The 22,180-nt window shown below is 36.9% G+C and overlaps 1 protein-coding gene across 1 annotated transcript in view; it reads right to left on the bottom strand.

The window, feature by feature from the left end:
* Positions 1-456: 456 nt before the first annotated feature.
* ELMOD1 (ELMO/CED-12 domain containing 1) overlaps positions 457-22,180 on the bottom strand; it is a 52,150-nt gene continuing 30,426 nt past the window's right edge. The window contains exons 5-11 of the mRNA XM_004689072.2: positions 21,396-21,493; positions 17,588-17,717; positions 11,284-11,417; positions 8,051-8,119; positions 4,539-4,589; positions 4,284-4,417; positions 457-1,844 (exon numbers count right to left, since the gene is read on the bottom strand). Coding sequence (XP_004689129.1) covers positions 1,672-1,844; positions 4,284-4,417; positions 4,539-4,589; positions 8,051-8,119; positions 11,284-11,417; positions 17,588-17,717; positions 21,396-21,493 — 789 coding nt within the window. The 3' untranslated portion in view covers positions 457-1,671. The remainder of the gene's footprint in view (positions 1,845-4,283; positions 4,418-4,538; positions 4,590-8,050; positions 8,120-11,283; positions 11,418-17,587; positions 17,718-21,395; positions 21,494-22,180) is intronic.

Genomic DNA, 22,180 nt, shown 5'->3' with positions numbered 1-22,180 from the left:
CCACCCCCTACTCAGCTTTCTGGACTCAATGCAAAATGCTACCTTTGATACTGGTCTGAAAAGAAATGGATAGAACAATCTCAGAGGAGTTCAAATGAACCAGGATACGGTCAGCAGCTGATGCTTTCTTCCAAGCTGCTGGCAGTAGACAAACCAGGTTTTGCAGGGAGCTGGAAAGAAAGAGTTGGCTCTTCTACTTTGATTAATGCATCACTAGTCTTCAAGTTTAGTTAAATAAAAGAAGTCTCTCAGACATGACACACTAATTTACACCTGGCCTTTCAGAATGATGGTGTGATTTGGATCATCTCCAGGTTGTCTGTCTTTGATATTCTATCCACCCACATGTTTGCATATTCCAAAGCTGTAGGAGCATAAATATTACAATGAAATCCATACTATGTTATGGTAGAATGACATGTACTTTATTCATATAACTGACAGTTAGGCAGTACTCAAAATTCAGTTAAATAAGCAAGTGATTACACAAATGTCTATTAATACTAAAATCGATAGTCAGAAGGTATAAAATACCATGGGTATGAAATGCCATGGTAAATACTATTCAACAGACTACAATCATAATTCCAAACAAAATCATGGTTTTTCAAATGATGTTTAGCAGTTCTGGAATGATTGAATTTTTTTCTCCTTCCAAGCCATTTACTTGTCCCATGGGTGTAAGACAAGGTCGGTATTTCCAAGGAATATTGCAGAACGTCATAGCTGAGGTTCCTCTCTTGCAACATATCTTCTTACAAATTATTTTTTAATATTGTGTCTTGAGAGAGAAAGCAAAGCAGTCAGCACTCAGTTCCCCAAGCAGAGATGCCTGGATCAGAACAGTGCTGGGGGTGGCTCTGAGTTTAGCCAGAGGCAGGCAGTGAAAAACCTTTTGCAGCTTGGGAAGTATGCTTACTCCTTTTCTGAGGCTCCAAGTATGACTAACATATTTAGGTATCCAAGCCAGTGAAATGATGGAAATAAAGTAATTTAAAATGATGGAAATAATGTAATTTGCTATCCAGATGACTCTGACACAATTGCAATGGGGGAGGGAAGAGGTATAAACTACAGTATAATCCTAAGGTACTTTGAACAAAACAGCACCTACCTACATTGGTCCTTGTAAGCCTCTGTATACTTTTATGAAGCACAGCTGTTTGCTGGAATGGTTTGGCTTATCATGTGTCTGTCTGTATTATCTTAAAGTCTTATACTTTATTGGAATGCGGTCCAAGCATGAACCTGGCTTGAAAAGCTAGCAGCGGTAGTGATGGAACCTATCAATAAATTAAAAGGCTTTCACAGAACAAAATGCAGCTAAATCTCTTACATACAAAATACAGCTAGTGAAATACAGCTCTTTAATGCTGAATGATGAGGGGAAGGAAAACAATCTAAAAAAATAGAAAACTCTTTTCATACCAGGGAGTCAAGGCAAGATCTAACACTGCATAATGCCACAATATGAGCAGTTACAGGATGACAGAGACCCCAGAAATAGTGGTATCTGGGGATCTGGGAATTATGACCAAAAGATGAAAATACTGTACCAAAAGGCATGCATACGACCGCTGTGTGCATTCAGTGAGCGCTGGGACCTAAAGCAGAGATCTAACACGACAATGAGGCAGTGTTCCGGGGGGTCCATTAAACCAGTATGGGTGACTACATGTTGAGTAAACCTTCCGAGGCAGCAAAGTGTGGGCACAGTGCCATGTCTGGGTTCTGCAGCTGTTTTATGATCCTCTTGCGGAATTTCTCCCGCACACGATTAAATTCCATTATGTCCATGGGGTCCTCTTCAATCCAAAACTTATGAAACTCATGCATCAAATAGCCTGTTGGAGATAAGACAATGATAAGAATGTAGAAGGAAAAATGGTCCCTAATCACATTTGAACTCACCCTGGATGCTGAAAGATTAGAGCAAGGAGCTCAAAGAAGAGCTCAAAATACAGCCAGTACTATTGTTTAAGATGACTCTTTAAAGTCAGCACAGTACAAGTTAAAAATCAGCAAGATATCTGTAATTGGTTTTGGAGTTATTCTGACTCTTCTCAAGCAGGAAGACAAATCAATTCTGCCATCTCTTAAATGTGAACCACATCCGGAACATATTCTGAGAGGCTGATCATGACTGCCTCATCCTTCTCTTCCTCATTAAATTAACAGAATGGTCTGAATTTTCTAAATTACTAATATTTGATTTGACTGGACAAGTCAAACAAATGTGTTCTGATAAGCTATTAGGAGACCATATGTTTTAAATAGACTCTGAACCACATGGGCTGGTCATTATTTGAGATGAAAGTATTAATAAGACTACTTTGTTCTAGTGCATGGTTTCATTTTCCAACACTTCTATGACTTAAACATGTTACCTATGAATAATCTGGATTGGGGAAATTTCTGGAATCAATGTTCAGCATTTGATATAGAATCTAAAAATGTGTGGTTGTCCAACTTGCTCCTCCCCTCCACTACACACAAGACCTTAATTAAAAAAAATGTTATAAAGATAACAATACTGGATATTTGCATGTCATTAACCCAGTGCAACCTCACATGTCTTCGGATATAGTAGAAAAAATATTTAAGGGCATAATCTTACTTAACAAAAGGAAACCAAGTTTTTCTTTTGTCTTAGTAGAAGGAAACAGAATAATGAGCAGCAAAGAGTATGATCCAGAAACCTGGTTTGAATCCTAGCTCTTTCACCTCCATGGCGAGGGTGTGAGCAACAGAGGTGATAAAAGAGAGTTTGCAACAAACATTCTTAATTTTAATAGTTTTTTTAAAAAACAAAACAATAGGCTTCGTTTTTAGTGACTAAGGTAGGAGTGGTTCCCAAATCCATTCTCAGGATTCTTCCCCTTAAGGCTGAAAAAGTCATGTTGTCAAGTTTATGAGCATATTTCTGGGAGCCTCTTTGTTACATCCAGGAAATAGAGGCTGTGTGATGATTTTAATCAAAATTCTGAAATCATATGTGGCTTCCAGGGTATGAGTTATAATCTGAAAACTCCACTCACTTACATAAAGAACGTGTCTTGGTTTTGCTTCAATGTATTCAGTTATTAGACAGCAGAGACATATGCCAGGACTCAGGTAATTGCAAGAGTACTGGAGACCGGCACAGCTGACCGTAGTGAACAGAGGAACAATCAATTCAAGGCACACTTGGCTTCCTCTAAAGAGACTGAGGTTCCTCTGCTGATATTCCAATGTATGGAGGTCTGTTTCCAAATCCTGGTGAAGGCCTTGGGTAAAAAGTGCTCCTGTTGCATGCTTCCTCACCAGAGTTAGGGTTCCTTTGGAAACCCAGCAATTCAGGCAAAGGCTAATTAATCCTAAATTTTCCCCTGAGGATACGAGTATCCCTCCCTCTATTTAAACATGGCCAATATTCCATCGAGGTCATATCCTTCAGATTTGCTGAAACCTAGCTTTATTATTCTCATCCTATTGCACAGATATCGTTTTAGCCTGTCCCTTCACCTTCAGTTCTCTCCTGTGATAGATTTCCTGCTTTCTAGAACCCACTTATTCCTTTTATGTTATTTTTTATGGAAAAAATAAAAATCATTCTATTATTTTATGGAAATATATTCTTCAGGAACTTTGTGATAAAGCACAGAAGGTAAAATGTTTAAGACAATGCATTTAAATGTCTTATTCAACTGCCACACTTAATTGGTAAGTTTGAATGAGTATAGAATTCTAAATTGGAAATCACATTCCCTTAGATTTTAAAACTTTTTCATTTTTAAACATATAATTTCACTGTATGCTAGAATACAAAGATACTGTTAAGAAGTATGATAACACCTTGGTTCCCGATTTTTTATATGATATCTCTGCAAATTTTTAAGATCATCTTTATCCAGTGTTGTTAGATTTCATAACGATATGTACCTTGGTGTAAGTCCCATGCTTCCTAGTTACTCGCTGCATATGAACACTCATGCTTAGTTCTGTGTATTTTTCTTGATTTATCTCTTTGTTTTCCTCTGCTTACCTTCATTGTCATTTTTACTGGTACTAGTATCATTCAGGTATAAACATCCCCAAAATTGTTCTCTTTCTCCCTCTGGATGCCATTCAATATTTTAGCCTCTCATCCATCCATCCAAAAAAATAAGAAAATCAAAACTAAAGTTTTGAAGTTTTCAAGTTACATCCCAAAGTAGCCAAATCACAAAACTCTCTCAGCTCTGACTCTTGTCTTCAATGATCTATAGAAAGTTTTATCAATACTTAACCAATAGGACACTTACAGAACGTCTGTTGGAAGTGGGGCAATGTTGGAGCTTCTGGGGCAATGTTGTAGAAATGAGTCTTCAGAGCTCCACTCACCAGTAGATTATATGCCAGATCAGTTATATTGATGCCCACTATGGCAAATGAGTACCTGTAAAGTGAAAATCACAGAATTCACTGAATGTTATGGGAAATTAGCATTGCAAAAAATGATCATATTCATTCTAACTCTGATTCACTCACAACCTTTATACATGAAATTCCACACTCACCCAATTGCTTTATCCAGCCTTTTCTTCTCCCATTCTGCTTTGCTGAATTTGCTACATGAGTGAATAAATAAACAAGATTTATTGTCTAATTGGTACTTGTTCTCATTAATGTTTATGTTAAAAATGTGCAAATGCAGAGATGTCTATAAATCAACTACTAATCAATTTAAATGCTATTAATTAAAAACAAAAATACAACTTATATGGAAATGAGAACTGGAATTATTAAAGGATGTTTAATGCTATTTAGCCCTTTTTCACTTTTGTACGGGAGTGGGAGACAGCTGCAAAGGCCAAACACTAAGAGAATATTACACTGTTATCATTATCTAGAACTTCCTCCATGAAACCTGCCTGCTTGATCTCTCTCCTCTAACCAGATGCTGCCTGTTCTCATGGTTCCTCAACTGCATTACATCTGGTTTTACTTCATGACTTTTATCCTACTCAGTCTCATATGAAGTCTAGATTGCAGTAGCTGCCAAATAAATATTCATTAATAATGAAATTACTGAATAAGTGAAAAAAAGGAAAGGAGAGAGGGAGGGAGGGAGGAGGAAGGAGAGACAAAAAGGGATAGAAGGATGGATGGAAGGAAGAAGAGAGTGAAGGAGAGAGGAGATAAAGGTTTTAAATTTTCTGTTCCAACAAGTACTTCTTGAAGAAGCTAAAAGAGCTAAACCACAGCAATTTCACTGAAATCTGTTTTATAATATGAGCATCTGGATATGACTGGTGAAAGAAAGGTTCTGTCATAAAGGTGCTCTAGAACTACTACTGCCTACCATTTTCTTTTGGGGGGCCTAGCTTATCCCCTCTCCATCTTGCCAACATCTCTTAAGCAGGAGCCATGTTCCATTCTTCTTTATGGTTGATGTAACTTTTACTCAGCATTTTACTCTAAAAATTGGGGCTAGCATTTGAACTAAATAAATGAAAACTAGAGTCAACCAAACATTCAGCTTCTATCTTAGTGGAAAAAAGGAGCACTCTCTATAAATACACTGCACACACTATACTACAAGACACACAAGAGACACAGCACAGGCACAAAAACGTGAAGCTCCTTAACTATATGTGCCTCCTACATGACTGGCTATAATTCACAGTCACTGCCTGCATTCATATTAAAAACATCTACTTCTTTCTAGAGTGCAACAGAAAACTAACAACCAACCAGCCAAAGGCTCTGATCCAAACTAAAATGAGTTAGGTATGGAATTTAAGAAACTTGATATAAACAAATTTACAAGCACCTTCCTTCCTTTCAATGTATCTTTATAAATACATAGTGTCTGTTTTTTTTTTACAAGGTGATTTTATTAATATAAAAGACATCTGCATAGACAAACAAGCAAAGGCTGCACTTTAAAAAGACAGGTTTATCAGAAAAAGAGACATCTGATAGGCAAGTCGTAGGGCAAGACTTGCCTATATATTTACATTAAAATGCTCTCTGCATTGGAAATATAAGAAAAAGCCAAACAATTTCCACTCATTTCATTACATATAGGATATCCTGGCCCAAACATACCAAACAAATAGACTAAAACCAATAGACAAAATTCTCCTTTTAAGCTTTAATCTATTTTTTTTTATCTCTGATTTGATTTTTAGACTCAACAGTGGATATTCACAAGTGCAGTAATGTGTGGCGCTTGCTGAAGGACAGACAGGAAGGAGTTTTCCTTAACACATGCTGACTACCTACCTGAACACCCGAAATACTCAGGGCTGGACAGAACCTGTGCAACTGTCCATTGCATCAGCCAATCAACAGACATTGGTGAAGGATAAATGAATTTTAAAAACATTCTGGTTTTCATTTAGTGGTTTACCATCAATTTGAAGTAATTATGGTTTTATTGTAGGTTGAGGGACAAAACCTAAACTCTGACTACACACACACACACACACAAGCTATGTCAGAGCAATTATACAAATCCGCAGATACCTCCTCTCTGATAGCTGACACAGGACATAAAACTATGAAGCCTTTCTTTGGGAATGGCTCATAGGCAAAATGAATCCCCCTTGCATGGATAACCAGAAAATATTTTAAGCATATTGTCACTTTCCAAGAACCATGAGGGTTGAAGTCTTCTGGGTGGTGCTCCTCCAGGAAATGCCAATTTTCAAAAATTTTCTCTATTATATTTATTTTCTTTAGCCAATAATTGGAGTGGGATTAGACTTTTTGCATTATATAAATAGGCAATCCAGAAGCACAAAATGCTAAAAATTAAAATGGCTTTGTTATAACCATCTATCAAGAAAAAGCCAAGTGATTAGTGTTTTTTTAAAGTAAAACAAGTTTAAAAAATAAAAATTTAATCTATAAAAGATATAAACTTATAAATTTACATTTATATAAGTTATAGCTATAAAACTTGTATACACATATATAAGTTATATAAATGTATATTTATAATTTGGGAAGTATAGTTCAATTTAATGAACCTTATGGTGGAAGGGGGTACCCAAAGTCAACCTATTTCTGATCTTTGAAATTAATATGATAAAATTTTGGATTTATTTAGCAAACATACACAGTAACAATGAATTTACCAGCTGAAGAGAAAAAAGATGACACAAAACCACAATTGCAAAATAACATAGTTTTCTTTACTAAACTAGAGTTAATTAGCTAAAATAAAAAGCTGGGAAATGTTTGCTTTTTAAAAAATTTTCCATGAATTCATATTTAAAATATTTACCTTTACTTATTCTAAGATAAAATAAAAGCAACAAAACACAAAAGCAAAGAAAAATACCTTATTTCCTCTTTAGTGATATCCCTTCATGTAATCAGTTAAAGAAAAAAATTTAGAAAGATAAATGAAAATGCGAATAATTTAGAAGCTAGTTTAAGAAAAAAAGTTTCAGCAGTTCCAGGTGTGCTCAGTTGGCCCCTGACACCATGACTTCTGCTTCCCCACCCCTCTGCTCCCAGTGCCGCTCCTGGTCTCTCAGCTCCTCCAGATTCTCACGCTCCCATCCTCCCCAGGGAAATCCACACCTCACTGGAACGGTGTCACCTTACATCTTAAAATCCCAAATAAGTACCTGAAGTTTTAACCCACAGTGTTGGTCAGAAGGTTGTTTGAAATAACTGTGTGGTCTTGTTTTTATATTACTAAATGATTTTACAGTAATTTACAACACGGTGTCTGTCTCAGGAGTACAGGTTCACATCTCTTCAGACATATTACCTTACCTATCACCAAATCCCCTAGTCCAATGGGTCCCCCTCCCACTTTTTGCTCCCTCCTGCTCTGGTAGTCTCAGTTCTGCAGTAGATTTCAAGGGTTAATTTGGGTTTGGTTTTGTCTGTTCCTTTGATTTGCTTTGCTTCTTTATATTCCACATGAGTGACACCATCTGGTACATGTCTGTTTCCTTTGTGGCCTTGGCTCTGCTGGGTTGATGCTGTTCCCACAGATCAGGTAGGAGATGAAGTCCATTCTATCTGACCCATAAAGCTTAGTCTCCCTTTGATTTCCTACAGGTACCTGCATTTTGGGTGAAGAGAGTCGGAGAGAACCTGTTGAGCTGCTGAAGCATCCCTTTCTGCGAAATACCTGCAGGTGGAGGTGGAGGAAAGGAAACCATTACTCGGTGGTGGGGGGAATTGGAGGGGCACATTCATTTAGCCCATTGTAATTCAGTGATGGAGGCCGGTATAAGATTGTATCTTGTTTCAGAGCACCAACAGGTTTTCATAATAGACTTTTCCAAATAGAATATAACAGTTAAATCTACATAGATTTAGTTTTGAAAATCTAATTATGCTTTTGGCCATTTCCCCTTGAAAGTCAAAGATATTCTTATGAAGCAGGGTTATAATGAAGGGTTGGGTTGAGACCCCTTAGAGAATGGGAGCCTGGAGGAAGTGATGTGGTGAGCGGCTGGGACAGCCAAGGGCAGGGAGTGGACAGACCCATCAGGGGAAAGAGGTGCCTTTCGAATGCATTTTACTTGCACATTATTTATGGCATATTTCAATGCTGGATGAATGGGAAGTAGTTTATGGAGCATAGAGAAACTTTTTTAAAAAAATCTGTTCCCAGGAGTAAGGAGCAATGAAGTCTCCTAATGAAAAAGTTTACACATTCCCAATAATACATAATAAAGGTGTACTACATAAAAACAATCACAAGAGAAAACTCACATACATTATTTGGTTGGATGTGTAATACATGTTCTGCATAAATGTAAATGCTATGATTGTTAACAGGGACAAGTCTTGTTTTGCATACTTTTGTTGGCTAGCTAGGTTTTCTCTGTTCATGAGTGCTGGCCTACTCTATCCAAGCAGGTCCACAAATCACTAAGACAAAAACCCTATAGAGAATGACACATGGGATTCAAGACCATTATCACACAGGTGATGCCTGTCTTGCCTGTTACTTTGTTTATGGTGGGTTCTCTTCCAGAAGGTTTCCATTTAAATGAGGAGAGTTGTTAATTTTATTTATTGTTTGAAATTAAACTAAGAGTAGTAATTCTTCTTTTACAGTTATGCTTTCTTTGTGTAATTTTTAAAAAGATTTATTTATTTATGCATAGAACTGGGGCACAGGCCAGAGGTGCAAGGATGGTGAGAGGATTCACCAAAGACAGAGTGGGGAGCAGAACAGGCAGATGGAGGAAGTACACTGCTGACGGGAGCAGAGGGCGGGTCAGGAGAGGTCTGCTGCACCATGTGGTCATCTCCGGGCCGGGGATCGAACTCATGCTGAAGTGGCTTTAGCTTCTTAGTGCTGTGCTTTAACCTGCTGCGCCACCAGGGAGGGCACTGTTTGTGCTTTTAAGAGTACCCTCCTCGCTTCTGTATCCCCAAGATTTTCTCCTCATAGTTAAAGACTTGTTTTTGACATTCTGTTTGTCGAATTGAGGTGCAGTAGCGAAGTTACTTTAACTATTTTTTTTCTAAATGGAAGGCCAAATGTCCCAGCTCTATGTATTCAAAAGCCCTTTGTCTTCCTATTTATTTGAATCACCATTTTTGTCAGTAAAGCTTATTCTTTGTTCACATTAGATAATAATGTAGCACTTAAAACATATAAGAATGGATGGTAGTTAAATTTCCCTAAATTTAAACAAAGGCAAACATTTGAGAGAAATATGAAGTAGTATCAACATTGATTAAGATCTAATTCAAGGTTTAATTTAAAATATATCACCATTCTCCCTAATAGGATAGTGACCTAAGACATAAGGCCAACTGAAAAAAAACTCCTTCTGGTAGAAAAATGAGAACAAATGATGCATTAAAGCACACACAAACACACACACAGAAATAGTGGACACAATGAACTGAATCACAATAAGCATATAAAAACTAAGGATTAAGGGCCCTCCCTGGTGGCGTTATGGGTTAGGACACAGAAATGCAAGCTGGCCGCAGCCGCTTCAGTGCAATTTCTATCTCTGGCCAAGAGGTGACCCACATGGCACGGCAGACCTCTCCTAAACCCGCCCTCTGCTCCCCTCAGCAGTGTACCTCATCGATCTGCCTGTTTTGCTTCCCACCCTGTCTCTGAAGCTTCTCACCGCCCCTGCTTCTCTGGCTTATACCCCAATTCTGTATGAATAAATAAATAAATCTTTAAAAATAATGGATCCTTTCAAAAAAAATAGGGATTAAAAATGATAGTGACAAATAGACAAAGTGAAAGGTTCATGATCACTATTAGGAAAAATCAGGACAGCAACTCCTCATGGAAAATTGGCAACTTAATTAGTTGGGCATCTGTGCTGCCTACATTTCAGGGACACCAAATAACTATGGTTGATAAAGGAAGCAGACTTTATGGAATTGCAGCCAAAAATTGTGGGAGAAAAAAAACAAAATTAGGAAAGCACTTTGTGTACCATGAATGATGGGTCAGTGAAGAGCACACGAGATGGGGAGAACTAGATAAAAGGCAGCTGGGGGCTCTCCAGTGGAGCCAGCGGCCATGATTCCTCTGCTGTCGCCTGTGGTGACAGGAATCTATGCCGGCCTTTCCCAATACCTCGGTTTTTAGGCCATTCAGGGGATGAGTACAAATGCAAACACACAACTGACCTGAATCTTGCCCAAATTAATGACTTGGAGTGGGGGCAAAGCGAGGAGCGGGGAAGATTCTAATGAAAAGCGACCAGAGAGACGTGATCGTTAAGCACAATGTGTGGAGAGTGTATGGAACTGGATCAGAACAACCAGCTGCAAAAAAGACATTGCAGGGAGAATTGGGAACAGGCATATGTGCTGTGTTTACATGACACCATGGAATCACTGTGAAATTTTTAGGTGTGATAATGGCATTGTGGTTTAAGTAAGGTAACTGTATACTGAAATGTGAACTGTAGGATTTTATGAACATAGTTCTGCCAAAAATACAAAAAGAACCAGAAAAACAACAGTAACAAAAGCATGGCAAATATTTCAAAATCTTAATATTGAATCTGGGTGTTTAGTCAAAGAGGTTCTTTACACACTTCCTCTGTTATTGCATATGTTTTGTTTCATAACCAAAGTTTTTGAAAAGTACCATAAAATAGATTTTGAAACATGCACAAAGTCTCTCAAATAAGACAGATATTGATAGTTTTTAACACTTTGTGAACCTGAGTTGTATCTCAGAGGACTTAAATGTTTCTTAGAGCCTTCTGAAAAGGGGCTTTGGTACTAATTACTCAACTTTCCCATTTCAGCAGAGCATCACTGTCTTACTTAATCATTCTTCATTGGACTTACTGCAAATTGTACAGTCCCAGGAGGCCCATTCCTCGAAAATCAGTTTTAGGATCATCACCTTGGAAACCAATTTCACACCATTGCTTAGAAATCCGAGATTCCAGGGGTGTATTGGGCTTCAAAAATGTCCACAACTGGAGACAAAAGAAACATTAGGACAAGAAGGAAATTTACGTGCCTATATACACACATAAATACACTTTGCTCTTCACTCAGATTTATACATTATATTACTAAGAGGAGCTCTGTGAAGTGCATGCATGCAAATATATTAGTTTTGGATCTTTCTATTGTCTATGACAGCAGTTCCTATAAGATATTTCAGAGACTCCTTGGAGGAAGCCTAAAAATTTTTTTAGAAGGATAAGAGGTAAAAATTATTTTATAATAAAATGAATAGGTTGTTTGTCTTTTCATACAATTGTTACACCCAGAAAGGACAGGAAATCAGAAGTAGGAAGGGGGGTTCCTGCAGCAGATGACACTACAGATAGGGCAGCTGTGCTCCCAAGCAGCTGATCACCACACAGGTCCCATCCTCTCCACATATGGCTCTTCTCTTTGCACTCAACCTTTGTCCCAAGCTTTCTGCCTGTCTGAAATTTGTTGCTGAAGTAACAACGTGAGACCATTCAGTTATTTACTCATGCAGGGTGAAGTAATTCTCAGCCAGATAACCTTGGGACTGTCTCTTCCCATCAGGAGAGGGTGTTTGTTTTTTAAAATAATGTAATAGTTTATTTTTACATCATTTTGTGCATTTTTCCATCTCAGTTGTAATCCTGTGGGCTTCCCATCACCAAATCACCTGCGTGCCATCCCTATAGTCCAGTGCATTTCCCTCCTCCAACTGTTTTATGATCCCCTTCCCCACTCCACCCCATAAAATGTCTCTGGTATATAGCTATTCATTATTATTGTTATTTTCTCGTCTGGTCCGTTATACTTGCTATGAGTGAAACCACCTGGTATTTTTCCTTTTCTTTCTGGCTTATTTCACTAAGCATGATCTTTTCCAGCTCCATTCATGTTGCTGCAAAAGGCATGTGCTTATTTATTTATTTTTGGTTGCTGAGTAATATTCCATTGTGTATATGTACCACATCTTTTTAATCCAGTCATCTACTTTTGGGCATTTGGGTTGTTTCCATGTTGTTCCAATTGTAAATAAAGCAGCAATAAACATGGGGGTGCAGGTATCTTTTTCAATCAGTGTTTTTGTGTCTTTTGGGTAGATACCTAGGAGTGGAATTGCTGGGTCATATGAAAGGTCCACTTTTAGCAGTTTGAGGAACCTCCAAACAGTTTTCCATAGTGGTTGTACTAGTTTTCATCCCCACCAGCAGTGCAGGAGATTTCCTTTTCCTCCACATCCAGGAGGATGTTTTAACTGGATTGTATTTTCCTATAAAGTACATGAGCTCATCTAAAAATTTATTTTTATTATTAATTCAGTTAGAAAGCATTTCATAGAAATGGATGAGGAACATAAAGTGATGTCATTCAGTTTCATCCCATCTTATGTTTAAGTGATCATAAACTCCAGACTTATTTTATCCTTTAAGACTTCCAGTAGGTACACTGATAATATGTTTATAAATCAAATCACTTAAATCCTATGGCAATAGATTACCTACTATGGACAGTATGCACACATAGATCATCCAAGAAGGTACAGGGAAAGCACCCAAATATCATCAGTTCAGAGGGCATCTCATTTGAAAGTGGGAAAATCAGGAGAAAGGGGACAAAAATGTGGTAAATACAGACATGGACTTTTAGTGGGGAAATCAATGTAGTATATATGCACATTGATTTTCAACGATGAACATCTAGAATCTATATATCAGGTAGCAAAGCTTTTCAAAGAAAAAATTACAAATGAAAGCAAAATTTCAAAACCCTAAAGCCAGTAGAAGAAAGGAAACAATACAAATTAAAGGAGAGATAAATGAATTAGAAATTAAAAAAACAATCCAAAAGATAAATGAAAACAGAACTTGATCCTTTGAAAAAATAAATAGACAAACCTCTAGCCAGGCTCACAGAGAAAAAATGAGAGAAAACCAGATTAATAGAATCCTGAATGAAAGAAGAGAAATCATAACAGATTCCAATGAAATAAAAAGAATAATCAGAGATTATTATGAACACTTGTATACAAACAAATTTAACAACCTAGTAGAGAAAAGAGATGGACAAATTCCTAGAACGATATAAACATCCAAAGCTAGACATAGAAGAAATACAATATCTAAACAGACAAATTATGTACAGTGAAATTGATGCAGTAATCAAATCACTCCCCAAAAATAAAAGCCCAGACCAGACAGCTTCACAAATGAATTCTACCAAACATTCAGAAATGAATTAGTACCTATGCTCCACAAGCTTTTTCAAAAAATAGAAAAAGAAGGAGTAATGCCAAATACATTCTATTAAGTCAGTATTATACTGATACCAAAACCAAACAGAGACATCACAGAAAAGAAAACTACAAGCCAATCTCCCTAATAAACATTGATGCAAAAATCCTCAACAAAACCCTTGCCAACAGAATCTAACAATGCATCATAGAGATAATCCACCACAATCAAGTGGGATTCATCAGGGGCACAAGGATGGTTCAACATACAAAAATCAATAAATGTCATCCAACACATCAACAAAAAAGTAAAATAAAAAACCACATAAATGTATCAATAGATGCTGAAAAACTTTTCACAAAGTTCAACATCCATTTATGATGAAGGCCCTTGAAATTCTAGGGATAGAAGGAACATACCTTAAGGTGATAAAAGCCATATATGACAAACCCACAGCCAATATTATTTTCAACTGTGAAAAGCTGGAGGCCTTTCCATTAAGATCAGGAACCAGGCAAGGATGCCCACTGTCACCACTCCTCTTCAATATAATACTGGATTTCCTTGCCAGGGTAATAAGAGAAAGTCATACAAGGAGTTCAAACAGGGCAAGAAGAAGTAAAACTATCACTATTTGTGGGTAATATGATAATATATAGAGAGAACTCTAAAAGCTCCACAGAAGAGCTACCCAAAAATAATCAGCCAGCTCAGCGAAGTAGCAGGATACAAAATCAACACACAAAAATCAGTAGCATTCCTATACACAATCAAATGAAGAAGAAATAAAGAAAGCCACCTCTTTTAAAATTGAAACAAACAACAACAACAAAAAATCAAAATACCTGGGAATAAACCTAATAAAAGATGCAAAAGACCTATAGAAAGAAAATTATAAAACATTGTTAAAAGAAATAGAAGACACAAAGAAATGGAAAAATAGCCCCTGCTCATGCATTGGAAGAATTAACATTATTAAAATGGCCATCCTGCCAAAAACAATTTACAGATTAAATGCTATTCCAATAAAAATATCAACAACATTCTTCAAAGAATTAGAACAAGCACTGATGAAATTCATATGGAACCACAGAAAACCAAGAACAGCCAAAGTTCTACTGATGAAAACAAAGGAAAACGGAAGTATCACACTTCCAAACTTAATCTATACTACAAAGCCATAATAATTAAAACTGTGTGGTACTGGAACAAAAACAGACACAGAGACCAATGGAACTGAATAGAAAGTCCAGGAATAAACCCACACCTATATGGACAATTGATCTTTGACAAAGAAGCAAAGAATATACAATAGAACAAGGACCATTTGTTTGACAAATGGTGCTGGGAAAACTGGGCTAACATAAGCAAAAGAATGAAACTAGACCACTACCTCACACCACGTACAAAAATCAACTTGATTTTCATATAAATAGAGCATAAGACCTTGGGCATAAGACCTGAAACCATAAAATATATAGAAGAAAATATAGGTAAAACACTATGAGACATACATCTCAAGAACATCTTTAAAGACTCTTCACTCAAAGCAAAGAAAATGAAAGAAAAGATAAAATATGGGACTACATCAAACTGAAAAGCTTCCACACAGCAAATGAGACATTAACCAAGACAAAGATACACCCTACTGACTGGGAAAAAAATCTTTGCTTTCCATACAAAGATATACAAAGAGCTCGAATCAACAAAAATAAAACAAACTCAGTTGAGAAATGGGCAGAAGAACTTATCCAAAGAGGAACTGTAAATGGCCAACTGGCATATGAAAAAATATTCAATATCTCTCATAATCAGGGAAAAGTAATTCAAAACCACAATGAGATACCACCTCACACCAGTTGAGACTGGCACATATCAAAAAAACTAACAACAACAAATGTTGGCAAGGATGTGGTGAAAAAGGAACTCTCTATATTGCTGGTGGGAATACAAACTGGTAACGCCACTATGGAAAGCTGTGTGGAGATTCCTCAGACTACTAAACACGGAGCTATCATATGACCTAGCAATTCCACTTCTAGGGATCTATCCAAAGGACATAAAAACAATAATTCAAAAGGATATGTGCACCCCTATGTTTAATGCAGCACTACTTACAATAGGTAAATCCTGGAAACAACCCAAATGCCCAAAACTAGATGAATGGATCAAGAAGATGTGGTGTGTATAAGCGCATGTGAGTGCCCGCACACACACACACACACACACACACACACAATGGAATACTACTCAGCAATCAAAAAAGATAAACTCATGCCATTTGCAGCAACATGGATGGAGGTGGAAGGGATTAGGCTTAGTGAAATAAGTTAGAAGGAAAAAGAAAAATATCAAATATTTTCACTTATGAAAGGAATTTAAGAGAACAAAATAAGATGGGGGGGAGTGTATTGTTATTACAATACAAAACAAAACAAAAACAAACAATTATAAACCAAAGAGATCCTACAGAGGATGGGGACAGAGAGGGGTCAGAAGGAGGGAGGAATGTGGTGGGGGGGCTATGGTGATGATGGGTAGGGGAGGGGGGAAGTAAATATTGTTGTAAAATGAACAATAATGTAAATATACAAATAATAAAGAAAGCATAATATCAAATATAAGCATAAGAAATTTCTCTTTATATTATCCTTATAAGAATTTGCCAGAGCTGTACATTAATCAAAATAAGGAATCCAATACTTCTTTTTTTGGAACCCAGTAATTCTAATAAATTCATAGCATTTTGATGCATTTTTCAGACACTGTAGCCAGTCTGTTAATTACATCATCTTGTTCTTTTCGTTCATTTCTGATTTCCCACCCCTAGATTATTTTATTGAACTTGACTACCTTTACCATAAAACAAAAAAATAAAAAACAAAAGAAGATGATAGTCATTAGGTTAGTCAAGTTTAAGAAGGGGAGAAAAGAAAGGGAAACTATTGTTAAGAGTGAGTTGTCTTTAATTTTTAGTGATTCACATCAGATCTAGCACTAATTAGTAGATACAAGTGAGTCATATGCTTAAGTACTTGCATACACAGAAACATATACTCCTTCACACAAAACCACAACAGGAGACACTGAAAAATGACAGCTGCTGGGGACATTTTCCAATAAAGTTAAGGTAGCTAAACAAATATTTTCTTTCCTCTTTGTGTCTTTTTGAATTCTACAAAAGGACAAGGAAACACTCCACCCAAGAAAACATATGTTTTCCAAAGTGAACTTAGGAAACAATTCAGATGAGTAGTTCTAAAGATTGAGCTTAATTTCTAAACTCACATTTAAGTGTTTTTAGGTGGTTTCATTGGTGTTTTATAGTATACCATCAGATTGTATAAGGTTTTAAAATTTAAGGTTATGCTTTGACAGCCAGAATGACTATAAGAACATCTTCATCTTCCAGCTGTTTTTAATCCATCAGCTATAAACCTTGACTTCCTCTTCTAAGACTCTCCAAGCCACATGAATAAATAATCATCATTAAGATCTCGGGTAATTTCCCAAGAGGGCGATTGCTGAAGCAGAAACCAACTTCATCTTCTTTGATGTCTATTAAAAGTCATAAATGGAAATCCCAGGTCAGTCTTTGACAGATGCTATTTCTCTTATTGGTTTTGAACACAGTTAAACAATCTAAGCCAGAGCCCACAGAAATCACCTAATGCTTTCTCAGAGCACCAAAGAACACCAGGCTTACATTTAACTTCTTACATAAACTTTCCAATGAACATGTGTGCCTCTGACATGTCAAGCAGTAAGTGAGCGGTGCCCAGTGTGGGGGTGGGAGGGAGACATTGCCCATGTGGTATCATTTTTCTACCAGTTCTCCAAATCCAGAGCATGTGAACACATGGTGGGTGCTGGGCAGACAGAACTGACCTGAGCCAAAGATTGACATTATTCTACTGTTCATTGTTCTTTTGACTAACCTTCAAAAGCATCTCCTCATGTTGGGGATTTTCAGAATCATAGGGCTCTCTGCGCAGTTTTTCCACATCAGCAATAAGGTTTCTATAACCAACAATTTGCAGAAGGCAAGCTTGGAGAGAGATACCCAACCTAAGGAGTTCAAAAAAAAAGAAGAAACATAGTTAAGCAAGTCATAATGGCAAAAACAAGTATTGGACATTTACATAGTGGGCAATTTGGCAACATAAAATATTAGAAAAACAAGGAAACATCACTAAATACTGAAGGTTCCCAGGTTAAGAGGGATGGAGGAAGACAGGGGGGCAAGGGAACATAGGGATCATGGTGGGGGGAAACTGATGAGAAAAAACAGAAGTAGCACACGAGGAAAAGAAAACTACATGACACACAAGAGGACTTTTTATTTATATAGTATTTAGGAAATTGTTCAAATAGGATCTATTTAATAGAAGCACAATTTCTTCCTAAAGCCCCATGGCATACAGTTGTTGAACTTGGCTACAATTTACCTTGTCTTTTGGTGTTTCTTCAGTCAATTTGCAAAAGTCTGATTTTAAAGACAAGGGGAGTGCTTTATGCAGGTGACTTGAAAATAAGACATAGAAAAGTATAGAAATAATGGGATCTTAGGGATCCCTTAGCTCCCCTAGGAGGGCTTGTAAAAGACATGGGCGGGTAGGTGGGAAAAGAGAGAAAGCCCTCAGAGGTATAAGGGTCGACAACTTTCAAAATAAAACAACAACAAAAACAAAAACACCTCTGCCTGGGAGGACCCTGACTCATGAGGCAATACCAAAGGAAGAACTTGGTACTTGCAGAAACAAAATCTGCTTTCCTTATTAACAGGTGGTCCAAATTCTGTTCTCTGAGTACAATGTATGTCCACCTTTCCCCTGCCATGCTTATTTATTTTAAGATAGCAATTTTTTTTTCCGTTAGTTCCATCTCCAGGGTTATAAATAAAGAAATAATAGCCCCACTCCTTCAACTCCCTCTCATGAAACATAATTAATTTTCAGACGCTTTGCTGAAAGCAAAGGTAGTATGCATAACAGCCCTCTGAAAATATTTCACCAAACAAAAACAACTAGGTACTCATAACACACATGTGTTATGTGCTGCTTGTGACCTGAATTCTATTCTTACTCTCTAACAATGGAGAAAGTCAAACAGGGTCTATTTAAGCTGTCACATGTATAACAAGTTTATTAAACAGATGGCTAATCATCAAGATCTTTTTTCAGATAAATTACAGTCATATAAATTGTTCTATATTTGTTTGCTGGGATCTTAAAACCTAAAGATAGGGTCTCAGACATGTTTTTTTCCCTGCTATCCTCTTCACAGTCATTCACCTTCATAGTGAATGATGGATGTGCCACTCTAGAAAGCTGTGTGGAGAACACATAAAACACTAAAAATAGATCTACCTTATGATTCAGCAATTCTACTAGAAATCTAACCAAAGGCCACAACAACAATAATTTGAAAGGAAACCTGAACTCCTGTGTTTATTGCAGCTCTATTTACAATATCCAAGATATGGAAACAACTTAAATGTCCCCAAACATGTGACTGGATAAAGAAGATATGGTATGTATACACAATTGAATACTACTCAGCAGTCAAAAATGATAACCACGTGCCATTAGTGTCAACATGGATGGAGCTGGAAGGGATTATGCTAAACAAAATAAATCAGAAGAAAAAAGAAAAATATCAGATGGTTTCATGTATAGGTGGAACATAGCTTGCAAAACTTGCAATCTGGCCAGAAACAGAGAGGGAGAGGGGTCAAAAGAGGGAAGTGACAAGTATGGGGATTATGATAATGGGTCATGGGTGGTATGGTAGGGAGAGAGTTACGAGACTACAACTGAAAGGAGGAATCAAATATTGTACAAAAGCAAACTATAATGTAAGAAAATAAAACAGAAAAAAAGAGGGTTGTGTATTTATATGATCCAACCCAGTAGTTATTATCCACTCTACTCCTATTTCTAATTCACTCACTAAAAGTGAAAATTTTTGTTGTGGTGGTAGTCATAGTATTTTCTTTTGCAAGGAATTAAATGAGATGCAGAGATTAAATCTAAAGTTGAAGAGACAGAGAATTATGTCTTAAGATTCCACAGTTACTCCAAATATAGAGGATACTTATGTCACATAATTGAGAACATTCATGGCCCTATGCTACTTATTATCCTAGCACCAAAATGTGATCAGATATTTAAATTTAGGACAAGGGCACAGTGGCCTGGCCACCCAGAAAATCAACACAGGACTAAGATGGGAGCTCATTTTGAGGAAGAAAAGTGTAGGGAGAAACAAAAGGTGAGGGAACAGAGAAACCAATTCAACTTTTACTGTCATGCTTCTTACTACCACCACAAGCAGTACTTCAAAATATGTAATAAAAACAAAGTAAGCTTAATATTAGCATAACCTGAAAAATGATAAAATAATTCCACTGGCCTTCCCCTCCTCATTCTTGATTTACTTACTTTCCAGAAAACTATCTAATTTTTAAAAAATCACATTTTATCAATGTTAATCTGGCAAAAAAGCACTAACATCCATATTGAGATGTAAAACCACAATCACTATCAACAAGCATTTTCTTTTTCTCCCTAAAGAAAATCAAAAGAATAGAAAGTAAAGAAGAGCTTTTGACTGAAACACAGAGCTTTCATAAAGGAAACATACAAAAGATTTGCTATTAAATCTAATCTCTAAATATGATTATAGGCTTAATCCCTCATGTTCAGTTGTAGTCTTAAATTTCTGGTTCAATTTAATTCAAAATGAATTGCCTTCTTATCGCCTTCCCAAAGGAATAAAGTATATGTCAGAAGGCTTCAAAAAGACATGTACAGCATAATTAAATCAACCTTTAATGGCTGAATAAAGAAAAGGCAGCAATTAGCTGAAGAGGCTGCAGGAAAATGCTATGTTGACCTGGAAATGAAGTTTTGTGATGAGGCCTGATTAGCTAATACTTAGAATCCTTCCCAGAGCTACACCTAAGTAAGTTAACACTAAAATTCCTTTCACCTCTGGCAATCAGAAGACTCCGCTTTAACATCTGAAGTTCTCAGGTGTGTACATCTCAAAGACAGTTTGATCACTGCCTCCCTAAGCTGTTTCTAAGTATATCTACATGCAGAATTTATTCTACCCAATAGTCTTAGTCCCAAATTCTACTGAAAAATTTTTGCACCCAATGGAAAATAGAAAGCTAATTTTAACTGTCATGTACATTGCCAAATGCATTTTAATATTTCCAAGATGAGATGCTTAAATCACAAAGTTCTAAAGTCGTCACATGAAAACCATCTCTCCCTCCCACACATGCCTGTCTTCTTGACAAGCAGGTTGGAAGTAGCTCGGAGAGGATGAGCCTGTCATGAACAGAAGGAGGATTCTTGAAGGAGCAGAATCAGCTCAGACACATTTGCAATTTGAACCTTTACTATTGATGTAAAACAGACGTAACATATGGAGCAATTATTGATGAATGGGCTTCCTTAGTTTTCTCTTCTGGTATCAGGGTTACCCATCAAATGTCTTACATTCATTGCACCTCAGAAGCATCTCTATAAATTTCACAACAGCTGTACAAAGATGCTCTATTTACAAACATGGAAAAGGCACCTTTTCCCTTCATTCTTCACCTGTAGCTTGTAATACTGCAGAAGACTGCAGGGGGAAGAGGGAAGGCATAGGAGACAGAGAGGGTGCCTGTGGGACACCTGGCCACGGAGGAGCTGGCGTTCTATATTTATAGCATATTAAACCCATTCTTACTGTGGATTTATGTCCGGGTTAATTTTTTTCAGTTCCATGATGTCTTCTATAGTTTTCTCAATGGCATCAGGGTGAACACTCACGGCTGTCTGCAACAGCTGGAAAGCATGTTTCAGTCAGTTTCTTTATCATACAGCGAGACTCTTTTTCATAGGGGTGGCAAGTATTTGTTTAAAATGTCTATGTAAATACTCTGGTTTCTGTTCAGATGGTAGAATCATTTGCCTTTTAAAATATCTATCTGAAGATATTTTAAACTAAACTAAAGCAAAACTTCACTTAGTATTTGAATTCTATTGAGGACATTTTCACAATGGAATTAGTGCAATTTTCCTGATTAGGGCCATGAACATAAAACAGAGATAAGTTTTCTTTAACCATTTTCATCTCTCAATCAACTTCTATTGAAATATTATATTTTCTTTTTCTCACCCCACACACACACAGCTTGAATTGTTCATGGGTATTGTGTCTATGACTGAGTGAAAAGCTGGAGGGATATAGTCTTAAGGAGGTCAGAATTAAATTGTAACAGGAAAATATCAAGATTCTTGGGGAAAATGGATTTTCTTTCTGAGGTAGATGCTTAACTACAGCCATAAAAGCTAGGGCAGTGGGCTTGCTTGAAAAATGATTCAAATATTGAGGAAATACCAGTAAATATCACTGTCCTGATTTTCAATTGATACTGAGAGAGGTGTAGAAAGGGATTAATTCAATAATGAAATAATAAGGGCATCATTAAGTCTACCTAGAAATTCACACAGTGGCCCTTTTCATCCAAA

Source organism: Condylura cristata, unplaced genomic scaffold, assembly GCF_000260355.1.
Source record: "Condylura cristata isolate star-nosed mole 26May11 unplaced genomic scaffold, ConCri1.0 scaffold00025, whole genome shotgun sequence".
Taxonomy (NCBI): domain Eukaryota; kingdom Metazoa; phylum Chordata; class Mammalia; order Eulipotyphla; family Talpidae; genus Condylura; species Condylura cristata.
The sequence above is the reverse complement of the archived record's forward strand: the minus strand, read 5'-3'. Positions and strand labels throughout refer to the sequence as shown.